General features: G+C 49.3%; 1 protein-coding gene across 2 annotated transcripts; it reads left to right on the top strand.

Annotated features, from left to right (window-relative positions):
* The first annotated feature begins 11867 nt into the window (after positions 1 to 11867).
* PRKAG3 (protein kinase AMP-activated non-catalytic subunit gamma 3) lies at positions 11868 to 19419 on the top strand. 2 transcript variants are annotated; one of them, XM_081242813.1, is made up of 13 exons: positions 11868 to 11942; positions 12415 to 12570; positions 12917 to 13320; positions 14316 to 14397; positions 14857 to 14915; positions 15018 to 15063; positions 15270 to 15324; positions 15524 to 15650; positions 15786 to 15951; positions 17605 to 17642; positions 17822 to 17968; positions 18553 to 18786; positions 19369 to 19419. In XM_081242813.1, exons 2-12 carry the CDS (start codon positions 12417 to 12419, stop codon positions 18667 to 18669), a joined length of 1395 nt encoding a protein of 464 aa, XP_081098939.1. In that variant the 5' UTR covers positions 11868 to 11942; positions 12415 to 12416; the 3' UTR covers positions 18670 to 18786; positions 19369 to 19419. The 2 variants fall into 2 exon arrangements, with proteins under 2 accessions (XP_081098939.1, XP_081098938.1); XM_081242812.1 differs by lacking the exons at positions 11868 to 11942; positions 17605 to 17642 and having other exon boundaries at positions 12308 to 12570.

Here is a 19419-nt window from a genome sequence, read left to right as displayed (position 1 = left end):
AATGGGAAATGGAGATTTACTTTTCAATTTTATACCTCTGTACACTGCTTTGGAATTTTCTAACAATGTCTGTATATTATTATTTTTTAAATGTCAACAGGGATTATCTGGTGGGGAGATTATGATTTTGTTTGTTTGTATCTTTACACTTTACATTTTAAAAAACAAAACTGTTCTGTTCTTTTGAATGGGTAGCACATTATAAGGCTCAGAAAATCAGGGCAATACTACAAAATATGCATGGAAATCTTCCTCCCACCTAGTTCCCATGTACCCCACTTTCTTACCTCCCCGTTCCCCAGCCCATCTCCTGTCAAATCCCATGGGCAACCACTTTTATTTTTTCATGTATCCTACCAGTGTTTCTTTGTGCAGAATCAAGAAATAAAAATGTATACTCCAGTCCCCTTTCTTATATAAAAGGCAGTTAACATACGATGTACACCATCTGCATCTTGCTTTTCCCATTTAACAAGGTGTCCTGAATATCTTTCTGTATCGCTAAAAATATCTTTCCTCTCTTCCTCCTCCCCACTTTTTAAGTATTTAGCGTTATAAATTTCCCTCTCAGCGCTGCTTTAGCCATCTTAGAGATGTAGAAATCAAGGCTCAAAAATGTAAGTGATTTGCTGAAAATTACGCAGGAAGTGTGACACTGTTGGCTGGGCAGAGCAGAAATTCTGTTGAGGCCCAGACTCTCCTTAAATGTCCTCTGTGCCTCTAGGTAAACTAGGACTGCTTAGGACAGATGTCCACTGGAGTCTGCATGCTACCAAGGGGCTTTGCAGGAGAAAACTTGACCTTTTCCCTGGTGGTCCAGTGGTTAAGAATTCGCCTTCCAATGCAGGGGATTAAGATCCCACATGCCACGGGGCAACTAAGCCCATGCGCCACAACTACTGAGCCCGTGCGCTCTGGAGACTGCACACCACAACTAGAGAGAAGCCTGCGCACCACAGCTACTGAGTCCACGTGCCGCAACAAAAGATCCCACATGCCACAATGAAGATCCTGTGTGCCGCAATTAAGAGCCACTGCAGCCAAATAAATAATAAATTATTTTTTTAAATTTAAAAAATAAATAAATAAACGTGCAGCTGGTGGGCTGGGACTTCCTGAAGAAGGTAGACTGGGAAGAAGGTCTAGGGGAGAGCAAGCGAGCTAATGAGCCTGGAGGCAAAGTCACTGTGTGTGAAAGAAATCTGGTAGAGGAGGCTGTACTGGGCAGCAGGGCTGGGATGCTGGAGGATGCTGTGAATCCAGGTGGGAAGTGAGGCTGTACCTGACCAGAATTCAGTCCGCACTCCATACCCTGAAACTCTGGGAAGGAGATGGCTCTGATACAAGGGAATGAAGGGTATTACTAGGGGCCAGAATTTCGACTATGGGAACCCATTTTGAAATAGCTGATCTGAAGTAGATGGAAAATTTCTGTTGGCCAAAGAGAGAGACAGAAGCCACAGAGGTCTGTGGTCAGCGGAGTAAGGAAATGGCACAGGCAGTGGGGTGGACAGTTGTTCGGGGGGCCTCAGCCAATGGAGAGGGTGGCAACTGCAAAGGACAGCAGGGCAGTGGGACTGTAGCACAGCACGGAAGAGCTGACTGTGTATGGAACAGACTCCAAGAAGGAGTTGCGGGTGGGGTGGGGTGGGGGTTAATCCCAGGGGAAAAAGCAGGTCTTTTGCTAATTAAAGTGCATCACTTTGAGCTCCAGGATTTTGGCATATCAGCTGCAAAGGCAGCACATTTATTATGATTAGCAGGGGAGAAATGAATACACACAACTCATATTGGTTTATTTTTGTCATTATTTAGTTTACCTCGGTATCACAGCCTGCATAGCAGCCATTATTATTCTCATTGAATACCCAAGGACGCGGAAGCTCAGAGTTTTCCAAATGCACATAACAAGAGGCCATCACCTCATTCCCCCACCCGGTTTCTTTTAAATCCAGGTGGCACATAACTGACTTGATGGAGAGGCCTGCACATCCCCCAGAGATGCTGGGTTTGCACCTGGATACATAATGGGATGAAGTTTGGGTGGTATCTTTCTTAGAAGGGCATGAGTGCATTTTGGTAGGCATGGACATTTCTGAAGTTGTGTGTAACGTAGCACAGAGGGTGTGTGTGAATACTGGGCAACTAAAGGGGAGGGCTGTCGTTGTGGTCGTTCTGCGATACCCATTCCATTCCTCCTTATTTTGTAGCAGCCATGCCACTGGGAGAAGTGACCTCAGTCGAGGATGAGCCCTGATTCGTCTTAAACGTGCTTCCCTGGTGACAGGGACTGGTTCTGGAATGAGGACGTGGTTCATTTTGGGCTAATGAGATACAAAGAGAAGTTTGCCAAGGGCTTTAGGAAGGTGTTTCCTTCTCTTAAAAAAAAAGTACAGGAAAAGATTGTCTCTTTTCCTCTGGATGTTGCTGGGCATCGATAAGGAGTCCAGAACTGCTGCTCCCACCTCAGAACTTGAAGCTGGCACTGGAGGGGAAAGCAGAGCTAAGACAATCAAGGGAAAGTAGATCAGAGCCACTGGATCAAAGTGGCTCTGGAAGACCAGCCTGCCCCTGGACGCCCTGTTAGGTGAACCAATAAATCTCCATCTTGTTTAAACCAAGTCAAAGTGAGTTTTCTATTACTTGTGCCTGATACTGTTACAGCCTGCCTTCTGAGGAATTTAATCTCAGTGAATTCAGGGTCTCCTCAACTCCCCTGGGGTTGTGTCTAAGTTCCTGGGTACTTGTGCAAGGCTGAGGTTGGGGGGTGAGAGTAGGTATTTGGTTCTCAGTCATCATCTGTCCAACTTGGCATCCACTGAGGCATTCATCACACCATCTGGTGCTTCGTTGATGGGCCATACAGGTTGCTATTGTGCTGTTCCTCATTCTCATCCTCTCTTTCTCTCTCCACTTCTGTTCCACTCTTGGGCGCACAAAATGTCATGGGACTTTCAAAGGCTTGGTCTCCTCCTGCATTCTCTTGGATGCTAGGATCCAAGGGATGCTGCTCCCTTACCATGCTGGGTTTGGGGAAACTCTGTAAAGTGATCTAAGGGCCTATCTCCCCACACATACCACATAACACTTTTTACTTTGGATTTTACCCAAGAATTGAGGCAAAGGCCACCTCTGCTCTCAGCTACCAAACAAACCAGCCAGGGGGAGGAGGCAGGGGCAGACTCCCCCTCCTCAGGGACTCACATCTGCTCACTCTTGCTTCCCATCTAACTCTTCTCTTCCTGCCAAACCAAGAGATCTTCGTATCCTCTTGGGGCTAAAGAAGTCTCACGCTATTTCATATTTATTCTCTGAAATCTTTTGTGCTTTCTATTTGTCTCATCTGTTCTGTTATTTCTTTCTCTCTCATTTCTTCCTTCTTTTATTTACTAACTGTGTTGCTATTCTTTTAGGGCCTTTTCTAGACATTGCAGCATGCATGATTAAAATATCAAAATCTAAAGTTAATCAAAATTTTTCCTCTTCCCAGATAACACAAGGATTTTCAAATACTTTAAATACTCCATTTTCACCACCCCTGGTTTGTATGTTATGGTTGGCAGCATTTTAATTCTAACCTCACAGGACATTATAATTCTTAAGGTGTTTTTTTTGCAGTTATGATTCATTTAGATTCATCTACATTTTTACCACTTTCCTTGCTGTTTACTCCTTTTAGTTCTCAGATCTAACTTGTAGAATCACTTTCTTTCTGAAGCATATTCTTTAGAAAATTTCCTTTACTGAGGTGAACTCTCTGTTTTTGTTTGTCATAAAATAAAATTTTTTATCTTCCTTATAAATTTTCTCTGTGTGTAAAATTATAAGTTGGAAGTTACTTTCTTTCAGCACTCTGAAGATGCTCTACTAAGTTCTGGGTTTCCATTATCTACTGAGAAATCAGCTATTAGACTGTCATTTCTTTGAAAGTGATCTTTTTTTCTGTTACTTTCAATTTTTTTCTCTTTGGTTTTCTGCAGTTCACTATGATGTTTCTATGTGTGGGTTTCTTTCACTTATCCTCCTGGGGATTCATAGGCTTTTCGAATCTAGGGATTGTTATTGTTTACCAGTTCCAGAAAATATCAACTAATCTCTTCAGATAGCATTTCTACCCCATTCTCTCTCTACTCTCCTTCTGAGACTCTATTTAAATATGTTTTAGGCTTTTCTACTTAACCTCCACATCTCTCATTCTCTTTCATACGTATTTTTGCATATTTTTAAACTTTCTGTATTACACTCTGGGTAACTTCTAACCTAACATTCAGTTTTCTCTCCAGCTGTGTTTCATCTGTTGTTAAATTCATTTATTAAGTTTTTCCTTTCACTTCTGTATTTTTCATTCATTTCTAGAAGTTCTATTTGCTTTTTTAGAAAACTGTGTTCTGATGCTTTTTATAGTTTCCCATTTGCTCCATGCCTTTTCAAACTCATCTCCTATTTCATTAAACATAAGAAGTATTTGTTATAAATAAAGTGTCTGATAATTCCAGTTTCTGAATTTCTTATGGGTTTACCCTGCTATGTGTATTTTCTGCTGGCTCTTGTTCACGGTTCCTAGTTTTCTTGCATATCTAATTATTTTCAACTATGTGCTGGATGTTGTTGGAATAACTTGTGGCTTTGGAAGAGATAACATTTTTCCAGGGAACATTTGTTGCTTGCTTCTGCCAGGCCCTGGGGTGATTACTGACCTTACCACCTTAAACCAAGTTCAAACTTTGACACTCTCTGAACCATTCAGATGAGGAAAGCATTGACTGTAAATCTATGTGAGAGCTAGTGTACTTCTGGATTATATTTACTCCGAGGATGTGGTCCTTTGAGATACCAGTTTTTTATAGATGGGATCTCCTATCGTACTCCCAACTTGTATGGGTCCTTGGCCTCCATAATCCCATATGGCTCTTGCTAGAGTTGGCAGATGGCTTAGAGCAAAGCCACTTCTTTCTCACTAACTTCACTGTGTGCCTATTTTCCTTTCACTTGGGCCTAGTCTTTACTGTCTTGTCTTTTCAGTGCTTTTAAGAAGATGCTCTTTATATCTTATTCAACATTTTAAATTGTTTTTAGTGGAATATGTTTTCTGAATAACCTAGCCTGCCAAAGCTCTCAAATCTTTTCTTTAAGCCAAAGGTATTACCTTTCCTCCCCAAAGACCTCACTTTTGAAACTCAAAAGCCAGAAGAGCTCTTCTTTACATTGTATCATTTCTTCCTTGAGACCATAAACAAGGAAACCCTAACTTGAATGAGAAAAGGGCTAGAGGGTAGAAAGAAGTACCCCTCAATTTGGATTATTTCAAAATATTTTACGACCACATATGTAAACTGTTTAACCTGGTGCCTAGTACATAGTTAGGGTTCAGCAAATAGTTGCTGTTGTCATGATTATTATTTCCATATCCAAACTCACCTTCTTTAGGAGGTCTTCCTTCACTAACTTTGTCCCATTCCAATTCTTCTTTTACTGTATTTTATCAAAGTATCTTTTTATCTTCTGTCCCCCAACACCCTGTTGACTACTCTGATTGCATTTTCAAATGTGCACTTTTTCTTGGGAAGATGCAATGTATGAACATCATGCCCAGAAGCTTTTGTAAGTGTCTTGGTCTTGCTTCTTTGTTAACTCTGGCATGGGAGCTCTTTCAGCTGTAGGTGAAAATTGAGAAGACTCAATTCACACTGCATTAAACAGGGACTTCCCTGGTGGTCCAGTGGTTAAGACTCCACGCTCCCAATGCAGGGGGCCCAGTTTCAACCCTTGGTCAGGGAACTAAGATCCCACATACCGCAACTAAGCCCGTGCACTGCGACTACTGAGCCCTTGCGCTCTAGACCCTGTACGCCGCAGCTAAAGAAGCCTGTGCGCCACAGTGAAGATCCAGTGCAGCCTAAATAAACAAACAAATAAATAAATAATTTTAAAAAGGAACTATAAAAAAACTGCATTAAACAAAAAAGGATTCTATTGGTTAATGTAACAGAAAAAACCTAGTGTAAGGTCTTCAGGTGCAGTGTGATCCAGGGGCTCAATGAATGTCAGGAAGATCTGGTCTTTCTCATCATACTGTGGTTCTTTTGCCCTCTGTTTTATCTTCATTCTCAAGCAGCTCCACTCTGCATGGTAGCAGAATCTCCACACTTAAATCCTCACAGCTCCAAATCCAGTGGAAAAGAGTTCCCATTATCGGCAGCAAAAGTCCCAGGGTTCACCCCGATTGGGCTAATTCGGTCAATACCTCCCTCACTGTGACCAGGGGAATTTGATGTGCTCATTGGCTAAGTCTGAGTCAGATGTATACTTCCTGGAATCCATGGTTAAGCTCCTCTGAAAATCAGGTGCTCTGAGATGGGAGAAAATGTGGTTCCCTGAAAGAAAACTTGGGTGGTTGCCAAAAGAGGGGTGAAATGGATCCTGGGTAGACAAAAGCATCATCTGTCCACTTCAGTCTCCAGCAGCTGACAGAAAAAGGCTCAGTAATGGGGCCTGTGGGGCAGACCAAACTGCAGTAACAAGGTGTTGGTGCTGTCCATGTCTTTAGGACACTGGCATAGATGCTGCTTGGTTTTAGCCACACAGACAGGACAGGAGCTGGAGACTGGGTGGCTGGCATGAAGGCTGCTCTCACAGCCCACCAACCACTCTGGCACAGGGGACCCCATTTGCGATTTATCAGTAATGGTCTCATCCAGGCTACTCTCTTGGCTTCCTCAAGCTGCTTAACTCCTACTGATATAAAAATAACACTTAAACAGGATCCCGGCCCCATGTCCTAGACAAATCAGCTATCCAGAGATGGCAGCCAAATTCACCCTAGGTTCAGAGGGCAGTGTCCTTATTACACCCAGTTTTGAGAGTGAGCCGAGATGTAGGGTTTCAAGAAATATTATACCATGACCAGAGACAAAACTCTAGCACTCAAAGAGTATTTATTTCCCAACAAAAGCCAGTGCCTTCTGCTGATTCACCCTGCTGAAGAGGATGGGTGGGGCTGGGGTGGCCACAAGAGCAGGTGTAGGAGCTCCTTTTTTACAACTGGAAAATCACTATGATTTCAGTGCTGTGCAGCACTGGTGTCTGCCCCAGCTGAGCCCTCCTCCATCCCAACCTTGATGCCACCATGAGATGACTACTGGAGCCTCAGAGCTCCCACCCCACCCTCCAGCCTGCCTGCTTTCAGAACCTTGTAGCTGGAGGGCTAGGGAGACTGGGACCAGGTGGCGAGGTAATAATTATAGTAAACACTTACTGAGCATATATTACATGCCAGGCCTGTGCTTCATTTACATTAAGCTTAGTGGCTGAGAGTGTGGTGCTAGTCTAGAAACACTGGGTCTGACCCTGGACGTCATCTCACTAGCTTTGAGATTTTGATCAAGTTACTTTATCCCTTTGTGCCTTGATCTTCTGACCTGTAGCATCATCATAATAAAAGAATTTACCACATGGGGTTGTGAGGGATTACATGGGATCCTGCACACAATGTGTTTTGCAGTGTCTAGTAGATATTCAGCACTGCATAAATGTGAAGCAGCATTATATACACTTGTAATTTCTAACCCTACCCCGATCCCACGATGTAAATGCATTAGCAAGATGGCATTAGTAGATGCATGAGTCGATGGGTCAGTGGCTTAAACAAGATAGAAGTTTATTTCTCTTTATCACATAACAGTCCAGAGATGGGGAATGGAGGAGATTCTATTATTTTCAACCTGCCTCTTCCACCATTGGGTTCAAACAGCTGATCTGGCTCCCACCACCATATCATAATTCCAGTCGGTAGGAGGAGGAAAATCTGCCCTTTCCTCCTAAGGGCACCCTTAAAGGTTGCATATAACATTGCTGGGCAGATCCCATTGGCCACGCTTAGTCATGTGGCCATGCTATCTGCAAAGGAAACTGGGAAATATAATCCTGCACTTCGTTAAAATTGTGAGGAGTTACTAGCAGAGGAAGAAGAAGGGGAGAATAGATGTTGCTCTGCCAGAGCCCACCGCCTCACAGAGAACACATTTAGCACCCTTCAAAGGGAGGCCAGGCAGAGTTCCATCTGGACACAGCTCCAGCTGAGAACCCAGGATCTCTGAGGGCCTAGGTGTGGATGGGTCCTCAGAGTCTAGAGCCCTGTGAACCAAAAGGCATGTAATCTGGCCCTCCCCCTCCCTGAGATAACAGTGGAGGAGGAACAGGATAAACTTCAGAACAGGAAAGAATGGCAAACACATGGCCGTCACCTGATCTTTAACAGTCACTGAATCTAGTTGGACAGGAATTGCAATGCTGCTTCCCCGCAGTGGAGTAAGTTCTGGGGCAGCTCATCCCCAGTTCTGGGAAACTGTCTACACTCCTTCGTGGTCTCTGGCATTGCCTCCTGGGAAGTTATTTCTCACCCGGCATCCCCTGTGGCTGCACTTGAGACCACGCTGTCCTTGCAGATGTTACAACTTTCACAGTCCTCCTTCTGCTGGTGCAGATTTGGGGGTCTAGGGACAACTGGGGGGGTCAAACCAGTCTTTGCTGACCAGGTTTGTAGTTTCTTTGCCAATGTAACACCCTCAAAATCTCCCAAGGCTTCTGATTTATTTCATATTTTGTAACCACAGCCAACTGTCTCACCATTTTTATGCTTGAATACTCTGGACTTGGTGTTCTTCCTGTTTTCTCTCAAACTGCTGGTGACTACCTTGAGGTCGTCCGAAAAAATATGCTTGGCTGTGAAGAGAACTTCCCTATTCTGCCCACTGGGCTGGCTTTCAGTGTCTACAGAACAGGGTGTGCTTGAGAAAGATTTGGGACCACAGGTACAGCCCTTGCTAAGGTTGCCTCTTTCAAACCACCGTTTACAACTCACTGCCTGAGTGCGTTTCTCTTGTGGGACTTCACTAGTAGCAGCAAGCAGAAACCAATACACGCTAGTTTCCGTGAGTTACAGGCTCTGTTAGCATATGATGACATTTCAAGGCATCATAGATGACAGATATGCCATACATTTTGCCGTATCATAGCAATGGTCACCAGATTACCAGTGTACAATAGTTTTCTTTGCTACCTGCAGTCCAATTTCCAAACCAATGCCACTTGTTTTAGGCTTTTAAAGCAGTGCAACTTCCAGATGCCAGCTTTTGCATTAGTTAGGATACATGTTTGATTGCTGTAACAAAGACTCAATTTAAGAATGACTTAAACGAGGAAGTTTATTTCCCTCATGGAACAGTCTATAGACAATCTAAACCTGGTAGGGTGACTCTGAAAACTTTAACAAGCATTTTCCATCTTGGCTATGACATAACCTCCCCTAGCTTCTGCCATCACATTAGCATTCCAGCCATCAGAAGGGGAAAAGGAAGAGGGGAACTCATGCCTCTTTCTTTTAAGTTATGACCTGAAAGTTGCTTACATCGCTACCACTCACATTGGCCAAATTAAGTCACAAGGCTATATTTAACTGCAAGGGTTGGGAATTTAGGCAGCTATTCCAGCTAAAATTCAAGTGATTCTATTACTAAAGGAAGAAGAGAGAAATAGATATTGGGAGGCCACTGGCGGTCTCTGACACAGACTGTTTTTATCCTCATTTTAGATTCGTGGAAACAGGTGCAGAAAAAACAAGCAATGCTTTCCAAGGTCAAATGGCAGAGCATGAATTTTAATCAGGTCCATCTGACCCCAGAACAGATTTTCCATCACATCCAGCCAACATAGTTTGGTCATCAAGGTGCACACTGTTCACGAAGAGACAGAAGGCATTTACATGTGAATGTAAAGGTGAGTGTCAGCCCAGTGTACAGTGAGATATGCACACAGAACGTGGCTATAAGGAGATCAGTGCAATGAGGGTGATGCAATCAAGGGGGACTTTGTTTAAAGAGGAGCCCCTGTTACTGGTCCTGTAGGTGGAACACATCTGAGGTGGAGGGGAGAATGGGTTATTGCAGGAGAAGGCAGTGGTGTGAACTGGACCTGTTCTGTATCCGGCTTGGCTGTGAAGGTGGTGCAGAGCATAAGGGGGTGGGGTTTTTCGGGTATGAGGCACCGCATATCTCCAGGGATGGTCCATGTGATCTTTCCCCCATGTGAAGTGTCCCATTGGCTGTGCCTTTGATATTCCATCATCTGGGACCAGACAGTAACAGGCCACAGGGACCCTGCAGAAGGGGAGCTGCACCCGCCCCCAGTACTACTCAAGACACATGGAAGGCAAAGCCCCTTCCCTGCTGTGCTCTCCCCCTCAGTTCCCATAAGCAGTACAGGGGCTTTGAGGGATGATGGGAAATACGTTCACTGAATCAGCGAGAAATCCAATAACCCATTACTGTCTGTCCACTCCACGGCGAGCCTGGGATGGAAGAGGCTGGAAGGAGGAGAGGAAGGGAGGGGCAGAGAGGGGAGCTGGAGCAGCTGGGTCAGCATTCCTGACTTGGATATTGACTCAGGCCCCAGGAATGCCAAGGAAGGGGGGTGGGCAGCCACCAGAGCCGGCTGGGATCCTGTTGGCACCAGGAGATGTAGGGACAGCACACACAGCGGGATGGGGGGCCTGGGGCTTCTGCACACCTGGATGTACCTCCACAGGTAGAAATAGGTGTCTCTGAAGGGATTCTTGCTTTGAGGACACTGGACCTGATGATCCCTAGGGTCTCTTCCTATATTAAATTCCTCTGAACTTTAGGACTGGGAGCTTCCCAAAAGGCAGAGCCTAGCTTCTGTGGGTACTTAATTGTTTGAAGAATAAATGGTTGGATAAAAAAGCAAAAAAAGAAAAAGAAAAAGAAATGGGTGTCTCTCACACTGCAGACAAGTGCAAGCCCACCTCACTCTTTCAAGGCGATTCTCACAACTCCCCACCTGCCCTAACCATCCAGTTCCAACTCCTCCACCAAAGAGAGGGACGGGACCCTGGGACTCAAATGGAGACATCTGGACACACATTGGCCACTCTCCCGGGACCACCCACAAACCTCTTATCCCCAGCCTCCCAGCTGCAACTTGCCCTTTCTAACTCTAGCACCACCCACGACCGAAGTTGTAAAAGGAACAGAGTTCAGCTCAACCCGCCTTTGTTTTCCCTCCTTTGGCGCCTGACAAAGATGAGAGAGGCCCTCAGAGAAGAAACCCAGGACACTGACAGTTCACCTCCTCCCACCCCGGTGCCCTCACAGCGGGGCCCTTCTCCCCTGTCCTCGGAAACCCAGGAGGCAGCCCATGACCAGGCATGGAGACTCCACATGCGCCCCACCCCTCCCCGCCAGCCCGCAGGTTTCCCGGCTGGACCCCTTCCTTCCCACTGCCCGACACCCAATCAGAGAGAACCCGATCCGGGAGGGCAGGGTGCCAGGGGCCGGGCCCAGAATAGTGCTGCGCACTTGCTCCTGGAGCCCGCCGGCGCCGGAGGACGCGCTGCGCAGGATACCGGGTCCCGCGCCGGAGTCGGGTGGCGGGGAGCCGGAGCCGCTGAGGCCGGAGGGCCGAGAGCGCACCACCGCGTGGATGTGTGCGCGTGTGCGTGCGTGTGGGTGTGTTTGGCCAGGATTTTCTCTGTATGTGAGCATGAGGGTGTCTGCATGTGTATATTCTTTGTGTGAGTCTATGTGGTTCTGTGTGTGTCTGGGAAGTGTTGATTATGTGGTTTTCTGAGTGCGTATAAGTGTTTGGGTAGGTTGTGTGTGCTTATGTGTGTTTGTGAGGCGGGTGTTTGTGTGTGTGTGTTTGTGGCGTGTGTGTGTGGTGGGACCTGAGCTCCCTTTGGTTCAGAGTGTAGGGCATTTTCCCCACCCCTTCAGACATTCTTCTCCCCGCAGACCCCCTCCTGGAGCAGCCTCGTGGGACCTGAGCTCCCTTTGGTTCAGAGTGTAGGGCATTTTCCCCACCCCTTCAGACATTCTTCTCCCCGCAGACGCCCTCCTGGAGCAGCCTCGTGGGACCTGAGCACCAAGGTAGGTGCGGCTGCCCCTCCCCCTGGGCCCAGCCTCTTCTCCCGCTTCCTTTTCTCCCATGTCTCTAGGCCCCCAATCTCCCCCACTCTACTAGTCTGGCTTTTGTCTTCCTCTCCTTTTCCTTCTCTGTTCCCCTTTGTTTCTTCTTCCGCCTTTTACCCCAACTCCTTCCTCTTTCAGAAGAAGAAAGGGGGGATCTAGAGTCTGAAGATTTGGACCCTCCTGACTTTATCACTTACTAGCTGTGTGATATGTGGCAAATTGCTAACCTCTCTGATCTCAGGTCCCTTGTTAGTGAAATAGGGATGATAATGCCTCCCTTATAAGATTGCTATGAGGTTTGAATGAGAAACAAGTTGGTGGAAAAGCCCTTTGGAAGCTTGCAAATGTTAAATATTATCGCTCATAACATTTTAATTGATTTTATTGTGTTACTCCCCAGTAACCAGACAGGCCCCATTCCCCCTTCCAGAGATGAGCTTCCTGGAGCAAGGAGATAGCACTTCATGGCCGTCACCAGCCATGACCACCAGCTCAGAAAGAAGCCATGGGGAACAGGGGACCAAGGCCTCGAGATGGACAAGGCAGGAGGATGCAGAGGAAGGGGAGCCGCCAGGCCTGGGGGAAGGTGAGGCCAAGGCCAGTTCTGGCGAGAAGGGACTGGGGGCAGTGGGAAGTCCCCGATCCTGGGGCCAAGCTCTGCCCTGGATCTCCCCATAACACAGACACATGACATCGTGTGGCCTCAGTCTCCCCACATGGGAGAGGACAAGTGCATTGCTGACCCAGGGGCCCAGCATGGCCAACTCAGGACAGAGCCACCATCCTGTGTGACTCTCTGAGACTCAGCTCTCTCACCTGCAAAGTGGGGGCCTCATCATCCAGGCTTCCCAAGGCTGCTGTGAAGATGAACGGAGACAGCGGATGAGAAAGTGCTTTGGCAGATGGAGTTACTGTCCTCTCCCCCCGAACAGGTGTCCAGTCCAGGCCAGCTGCTGAGTCCACCGGGCTGGAGGCCACATTCCCCAAGGCCACACCCTGGACCCAAGCTGCTCCCTTGGCTGGGGTGGGCTCCCCCACAGCAGAGCGGGACATCCTCCCTGCTGACTGTGCAGCCTCAGCCTCCGGCTCCAGCACAGATGATCTGGATCTGGGCATAGAGTTCTCGGCTACAGCAGCCTGGGGCAATGAGCTCGGCCTGGTGGAAGAGAGGCCGGCCCCATGCCCGTCCCCGCAGGCACCGTTACCCAGGCTGTGCTGGGACGATGAGCTGCGGAAGCCAGGAGCCCAGGTCTACATGCACTTCATGCAGGAGCACACCTGCTACGATGCCATGGCAACCAGCTCCAAGATGGTCATCTTCGACACCATGCTGCAGGTGAGGCCACAGCTCCGCCCCACCTCCATCCTCATAGCCCACAGGATGCCCTGCCAGCCCTGCCCCGCTACAAGCCCCTTCCAGAATTCCTTCTTAGCACCATGGAGACCGGCGGAGGAGGGCTTTTTCTCTCTGTGTACACCCCCTAATTGTCATCCCAGCTCTGCAACTCAGTATCTATAGGGTTTGGGGTAGGTCTTTGTGCTTCGCTCATCCCTAAAATGGGGATAGGAAAGCCTGCTTTACCCTACAAGTTTCAGAGGACTCCTGGGCTAACCCAAGATGAGAGGGAGCATTTTGCACACCCCGAATTGTATGGAAAACATTGCAGGGTGGCTTAGGACAAAGAGCGGGGAACTCTTGAAGAGAGAAAAATAGGATGAGCTCTGGTCTCCACTCTTCCAGTAGGCTAGGCTACGAAACACCTGATCCCTTTCTTCTCGCCGCGTATAGGAGAGCAGTGTGGAGTGTAGAGAAGAAGCAGGGTATATGTATGATCCACAGTTCACTATTTGACTCTAGCAGTATATAGACAAATATATTTAATTTAGCAGTTTTGTATTTATTTTGATATGTATTAGAAAAATACAACCAGCCTGTATAGATAATATTGTTTAGGATGAAGGCAAAATGAGTCCATGTAAAATTTATTTAGAAAAAAATATCTCGTACATATCATATAAATAATTACACCTCTAGTACTTAGATTAGCAAAAAACTATCCTGTGTGTATCTGTACACATATGACTTTGGTGTAGAAACACTGAGTTAGTTTCCTACACCCTGGTATGCCTGATAAGGGGTCACCTCAGTGCCTCTGGCCACCAGCAGCCTTATCTCTGTAGCGAATGTGCCGACAAGGGTCATGTCGAGTAGCAGGCAGCCTCGTGTAGTGGAGGGCCCGGGAGAAGGCCCTGTGGAAGGACCCCGGTTGGGACAGGGGACTCTGAGGGGCAGTGAGCAACTCACCCTCGACTGTTCTCCCCGGCGCTCAGATCAAGAAGGCCTTCTTCGCCCTGGTGGCCAATGGCGTCCGGGCGGCACCTCTGTGGGACAGCAAGAAGCAGAGCTTTGTGGGTGAGAAGGGGCTGGGGAGGCAGAGGTGGCGGGGAAGGGAAAGGGGGGAACTTGTGGGGCGCTTCTGGGGCGGAGCTCTGACACACCACAGGCTTGAGCTGAGCAGGGGCCTGGCGTGGGGGAAATGTGCCAGCTGGGAGACCCCATCTGTGGGACAGCTGTGACCCGCTGACCCCTCCAGCTCTACCACCCCATGGTCCCATGTCATAGGTGCTAAGTAGGAAAAGAGAAAAGGAAGAGGAAGAAATGTGGAGAAAAGAAAAAATGACAGGGGAAGCATAAAAGGGAGAACCCCATTTCTCAAGCACGGGAGGAGCTGCCCTACTCTCCTCTTTCCGAAACCCCACTTTTGTCTCAGTCCGAGGACACTGGCCAGGTGGGGCAGGGGGGCTGAGCCCTCAGCCTGCCTTCCACCCCAAGGCCCAGGCTGACCCCCGTTCCCCCGCTCCCACCCCACAGGGATGCTGACCATCACAGACTTCATCTTGGTGCTGCACCGCTATTACAGGTCCCCCCTGGTGAGGAAGCGGGCTGGGGGTTCTGGCGGCACCCATCTGTGCTGGGGTGGAGGGAGTTCAGGGGGCCCAAGTCTGACTTCAGGAGTTCTGTTGATGTTCTAGGTCCAGATCTATGAGATTGAAGAACATAAGATTGAGACCTGGAGGGGTGAGTGGACAAAGGGGCCTGCAGTGGGGCAGAGGGTGTGAGGGTGAGGGTAGGGCTAAGGACCTCGGGCAGAGGATGGGCGGTGGGGATTTCCTGAGGGGAGCAGGGAAAAGGCAATAGGGAGCCCGGGGGGCCCGAGGGGCTGGGGGCTGCTGGGTGAGGCAGGGTGGCCAGTTCGCTTGCCCTGACTCCAGTTTTTCCTGCAGAGATCTACCTTCAAGGCTCCTTCAAGCCTCTGGTCTCCATCTCTCCCAGTGACAGGTAAGCGTCCCCAGCCACCCACTTGGGCCTCCTTCCCCTGCACAGACCCCTTCCCCAGCTCCTCAGTTCTGAACTCACGGGCTCACCGTGGGCAAACTGCGGACAAGGCAGCCTTGGCACCCTGTCCTGCTTTCCGGGGGCTGGGATGAAGAGCATCTCTCCCCAGGCTGCCCCAGCCTCACTGCTCCCACTTCTGCAGCCTGTTCGAAGCTGTCTATACCCTCATCAAGAACCGGATCCACCGCCTGCCGGTCCTGGACCCAGTCTCAGGCACTGTGCTCCACATCCTCACACACAAGCGGCTGCTCAAGTTCCTGCACATCTTTGTGAGCCTGGGCACAGCCTCAGGGGGAGACCCGAGGGGCAGAGAAGTCTTCAGCCCTAGGGATTGGGGAGGGAGCAGCTGGGAGCCCTCTGGGGGCTACTCCACCCTTATTCCTACCTGGCCCCAACCCAAGCAGGGCACCCTGCTGCCTGGGCCCTCCTTCCTCTCCTGCACCATCCAAGATGTGGGCATTGGCACGTTCCGAGACTTGGCCATGGTGCTAGAAACGGCACCCATCCTGACCGCACTGGACATCTTTGTGGACCGGCGCGTGTCTGCACTGCCTGTGGTCAACGAAGCTGGTACCTACACCCAAGATGGGGGCTCTGGCTGGGGTGGGACTGGGGGTAGCAGGGGTCTATGTGACATCAGCTCGCGGCCCAGGATGGAGTCAGGGCTACATGTCTCTGCCTGCTTTGAGCCTTGGATCAGTTACTTAGCCTCTCTGAGCCAGACCTCAATTTCTTGCTCTGAAAAAGGGTTAAAGGAGCCATGGCTGTAAACTGCTTTAAAGTTAAAAATCACCATAATGAAGCTGAATATCAAGAAGTGTTTTAATCTATTTTTTGGTTATGAAAATTTTCGAATGTATGAAAATGGTAGAAAAAATTCTATAACAAACCCCACCTATCCACCCGGATTAACTACTGTTAACACATTGCCATTAACCAGTTCTTTTTTTTTTTCACTGAAGTAATTTAAAGTAAATTATATTATAGAATCATGTCATTTCACCCCTTAACACTTCATCTGAATCTCTTAAAATAAGTATGTTTCCTACATCACCTAACAAAATTATGAATAATTTATTAATGTTATCTAACATTCAATCCTAATTCCATTTCCCCATTTTCCCTAAGAATATCTTTTTTTTTATAGTTGATTTGTTCAAATCAAGATCCAATTAAGGTCTATGCTTTGAATTTGCTTCTTTTGTCCCTTAAGTCTCTTTTAATCTAGAACAGTTCCCTCACCACTTAATTTTCATGACATTGATGACGAGAAGCCTGGGTCTATTGTCCTGTAGAACGTCCCACTTCCAGAGATTCTTTTCTGTCTTCTGCAGTTGGCCTGTACATTGTTCCTCTCTTCCTGTGTTTCCTGTAAACTGGAAATTAGTTCTAAAGTCTCGATCAGATTCAGGCTATACTTTTTTTTTTTTTTTTTTTTTGCGGTACGCGAGCCTCTCACTGTTGTGACCTCTCCCGTTGCGGAGCACAGGCTCCGGACGTGCAGGCTCAGCGGCCATGGCTCACGGGCCTAGCCTCTCCGCGGCATGTGGGATCTTCCCGGACCGGGGCACGAACCCGTGTCCCCTGCATTGGCAGGCGGACTCTCAACCACTGCGCCACCAAGGAAGCCCCCTTTTTTTTAAAATTTATTTTTGGCCATGTTGGGTTTTTGTTGCTGCGCACGGGCTTTCTCTAGTTGCAGCGAGTGGGGGCTACTCTTCGTTGTGGTGCGCGGACTTCTTATTGTGGTGGCTTCTCTTGTTGCAGAGCATGGGCTCTCGGCGCACAGGCTTCAGTAGTTGTGGCACATGGCTCAGTAGTTGTGGGGCACGGGCTTAGTTGCTCCGCGGCATGTGGGATCTTCCCGGACCGGGGCTTGAACCTGTGTCCCCTGCATTGGCAGGCGGATTCTTAACCACTGCACCACCCGGGAAGTCCCCAGGCTATACATTGAGGCTAGACGCTTTCAGAGGTGATGCCATGTACTCCTATTTTGTCACATCGGGAGGCATGGTGTCAGGTGTCTCTGCGACACTGTTTGATCTGTGGGTTCAGGGTGGTGGCAACCTGCTACCTCCTTATAAAGCCAGTAGCCTGGGGGTGGGGAGCATGTCGAGGAGTTCACTCCGCACGCCCGCCCCAGGCCCCTACACAGCATCCTGGTTCTGACCGGAGCCTCTCCCCTTTCTCCCACCTTCCTCCCCGGCCCCCCAATCCCTGCAGGACAGGTTGTGGGCCTCTACTCCCGCTTTGATGTGATTGTAAGTGTCTCTGGGGGGATGGAGGGGAGCTGGGGGTGCCACAGGGAGGCTGAGGTGGGGGATCGATGTGGGGGGGTGTCTGTGGACCAGGGGGGCCTTTACAAGTGTATAGAGGGAGCTATCTGTGGGGCTGGAGCCTGGCCGAGGGCTGATGAAGAGCAGTTCTCCCTCCTGCCCAGCACCTGGCAGCCCAACAAACATACAACCACCTGGATGTGAGTGTGGGAGAAGCACTGAGGCAGAGGACACTGTGTCTGGAGAAAGTCATTTCCTGCCAGCCCCACGAGACCTTGGGGGAAGTCATCGACCGGATTGTCCGGGAGCAGGTACCCACACCCCTTCGTACATGCTCCCAACACATGGGGCCCAGTCCTTCTCATGAGCAGCTTCAGCTAGCCCTATCCATCGGGCACCTGCCCTGTCCTCCCATCTCATGGCCAAGCTCTTGGTGTCCACACTGGCCAGTGACTGGTCCTGTTGTTGGGGCCCTCGCCCAAGGGCCGCAGCCAGCTGACCACCCTAGGGCAGGCAGAGCCACCGCTAACTGGTTTCTAGGAGGCACTCTCTTGCCCCCACAGTTATGTTAAATTGTTTGCCCCTAATTCTTTTTTTTTTTTTTTTTTTTTTTTTTTTTGCGGTACACGGGCCTCTCACTGTTGTGGCCTCTCCCATTGCGGAGCACAGGCTCCGGACGCGCAGGCTCAGCGGCCATGGCTCACGGGCCCAGCCGCTCCATGGCATGTGGGAACTTCCCGGACCGGGGCATGAACCCGTGTTCCCTGCATCGGCAGGCAGACTCTCAACCACTGCACCACCAGGGAAGCCCCTGCCCCTAATTCTTAGTGCCAACCTCATTGGCTGCCATAGCCACATGGCGCTGCCCCCTCACTGAGCCTCTGTGCACCCACAGGTGCACCGGCTGGTGCTCGTGGATGAGACCCAGCACCTCCTGGGTGTGGTGTCCCTCTCCGACATCCTTCAGGCTCTGGTGCTGAGCCCTTCTGGCATCGACGCCCTCGGGGCATGAGAACATCAGAGTCTTCACTCTTAGGCCACCTTCCACACCCGGAAGCCAGCGAAGGGAGCCGGGGACTTGGCCTTCACCTCCCCTGACCCTCCATTTGCTGGTTCGGCTCTTGTTCAGGTAGGCTCTGCCCTGGGCCATTGACCTCAGCTCCAGCCCCTCAGTCTCCCCGGGCACCCAGATCTCAGGTTGGGCCCCCCCTGAGGATGGGAGTGGCCCAGTTCAGAGCTGAGCAGCCTCGTGAAAACTCCAAGTGTCAGGACTCACTGCGGGGCCACTGCTTTGTCCCATTCTCAGCTGAGGTGATGGAGGCCCTCATAAGAGGGGTGGACGGGGGCTGGAGTAAAGGCAAGGCAGTGATGTGACTTCAGGGACTCCCAGGAGATTGATCTGCCCTTTCACAAGTCAATTCCCGCCTGCTTGGACTTCCACTGGAAGGAAGCCAGTTACTAAACCTGGGCTGAATGGAATTTCCACACTCGGTAAGAACTAAGGCTGAAAGGAGAGAGCTTCTCTCTAAGTACTCATTGCAGTCAGTTTGACATGATCTCAGGCTCTTTGCTGGTAGCACCTTTGCTAGGGGTTTGCAGAGGGTGGAGGTGCAGATTCCACCTGCTTAGCAAGGATGGCAAGACTGAGGTTCCCCTATTGGAAAGGCAACCTCCCCTCCCTATTTAATCTCCCTTTCTCTTTCCCTCACAGGCTTCTGCAGCCCTCCCCAATTGCCCTGCCCTGCCTGTGCTCCCAGAAGCC

Source organism: Mesoplodon bidens (genome assembly GCF_964165515.1).
Source record: "Mesoplodon bidens genome assembly, chromosome: 8".
In the NCBI taxonomy this organism is placed as follows: Eukaryota; Metazoa; Chordata; class Mammalia; order Artiodactyla; family Ziphiidae; genus Mesoplodon; species Mesoplodon bidens.
Note: the sequence above shows the minus strand (reverse complement) of the source record. Positions and strands in the feature narration are given on the sequence as shown.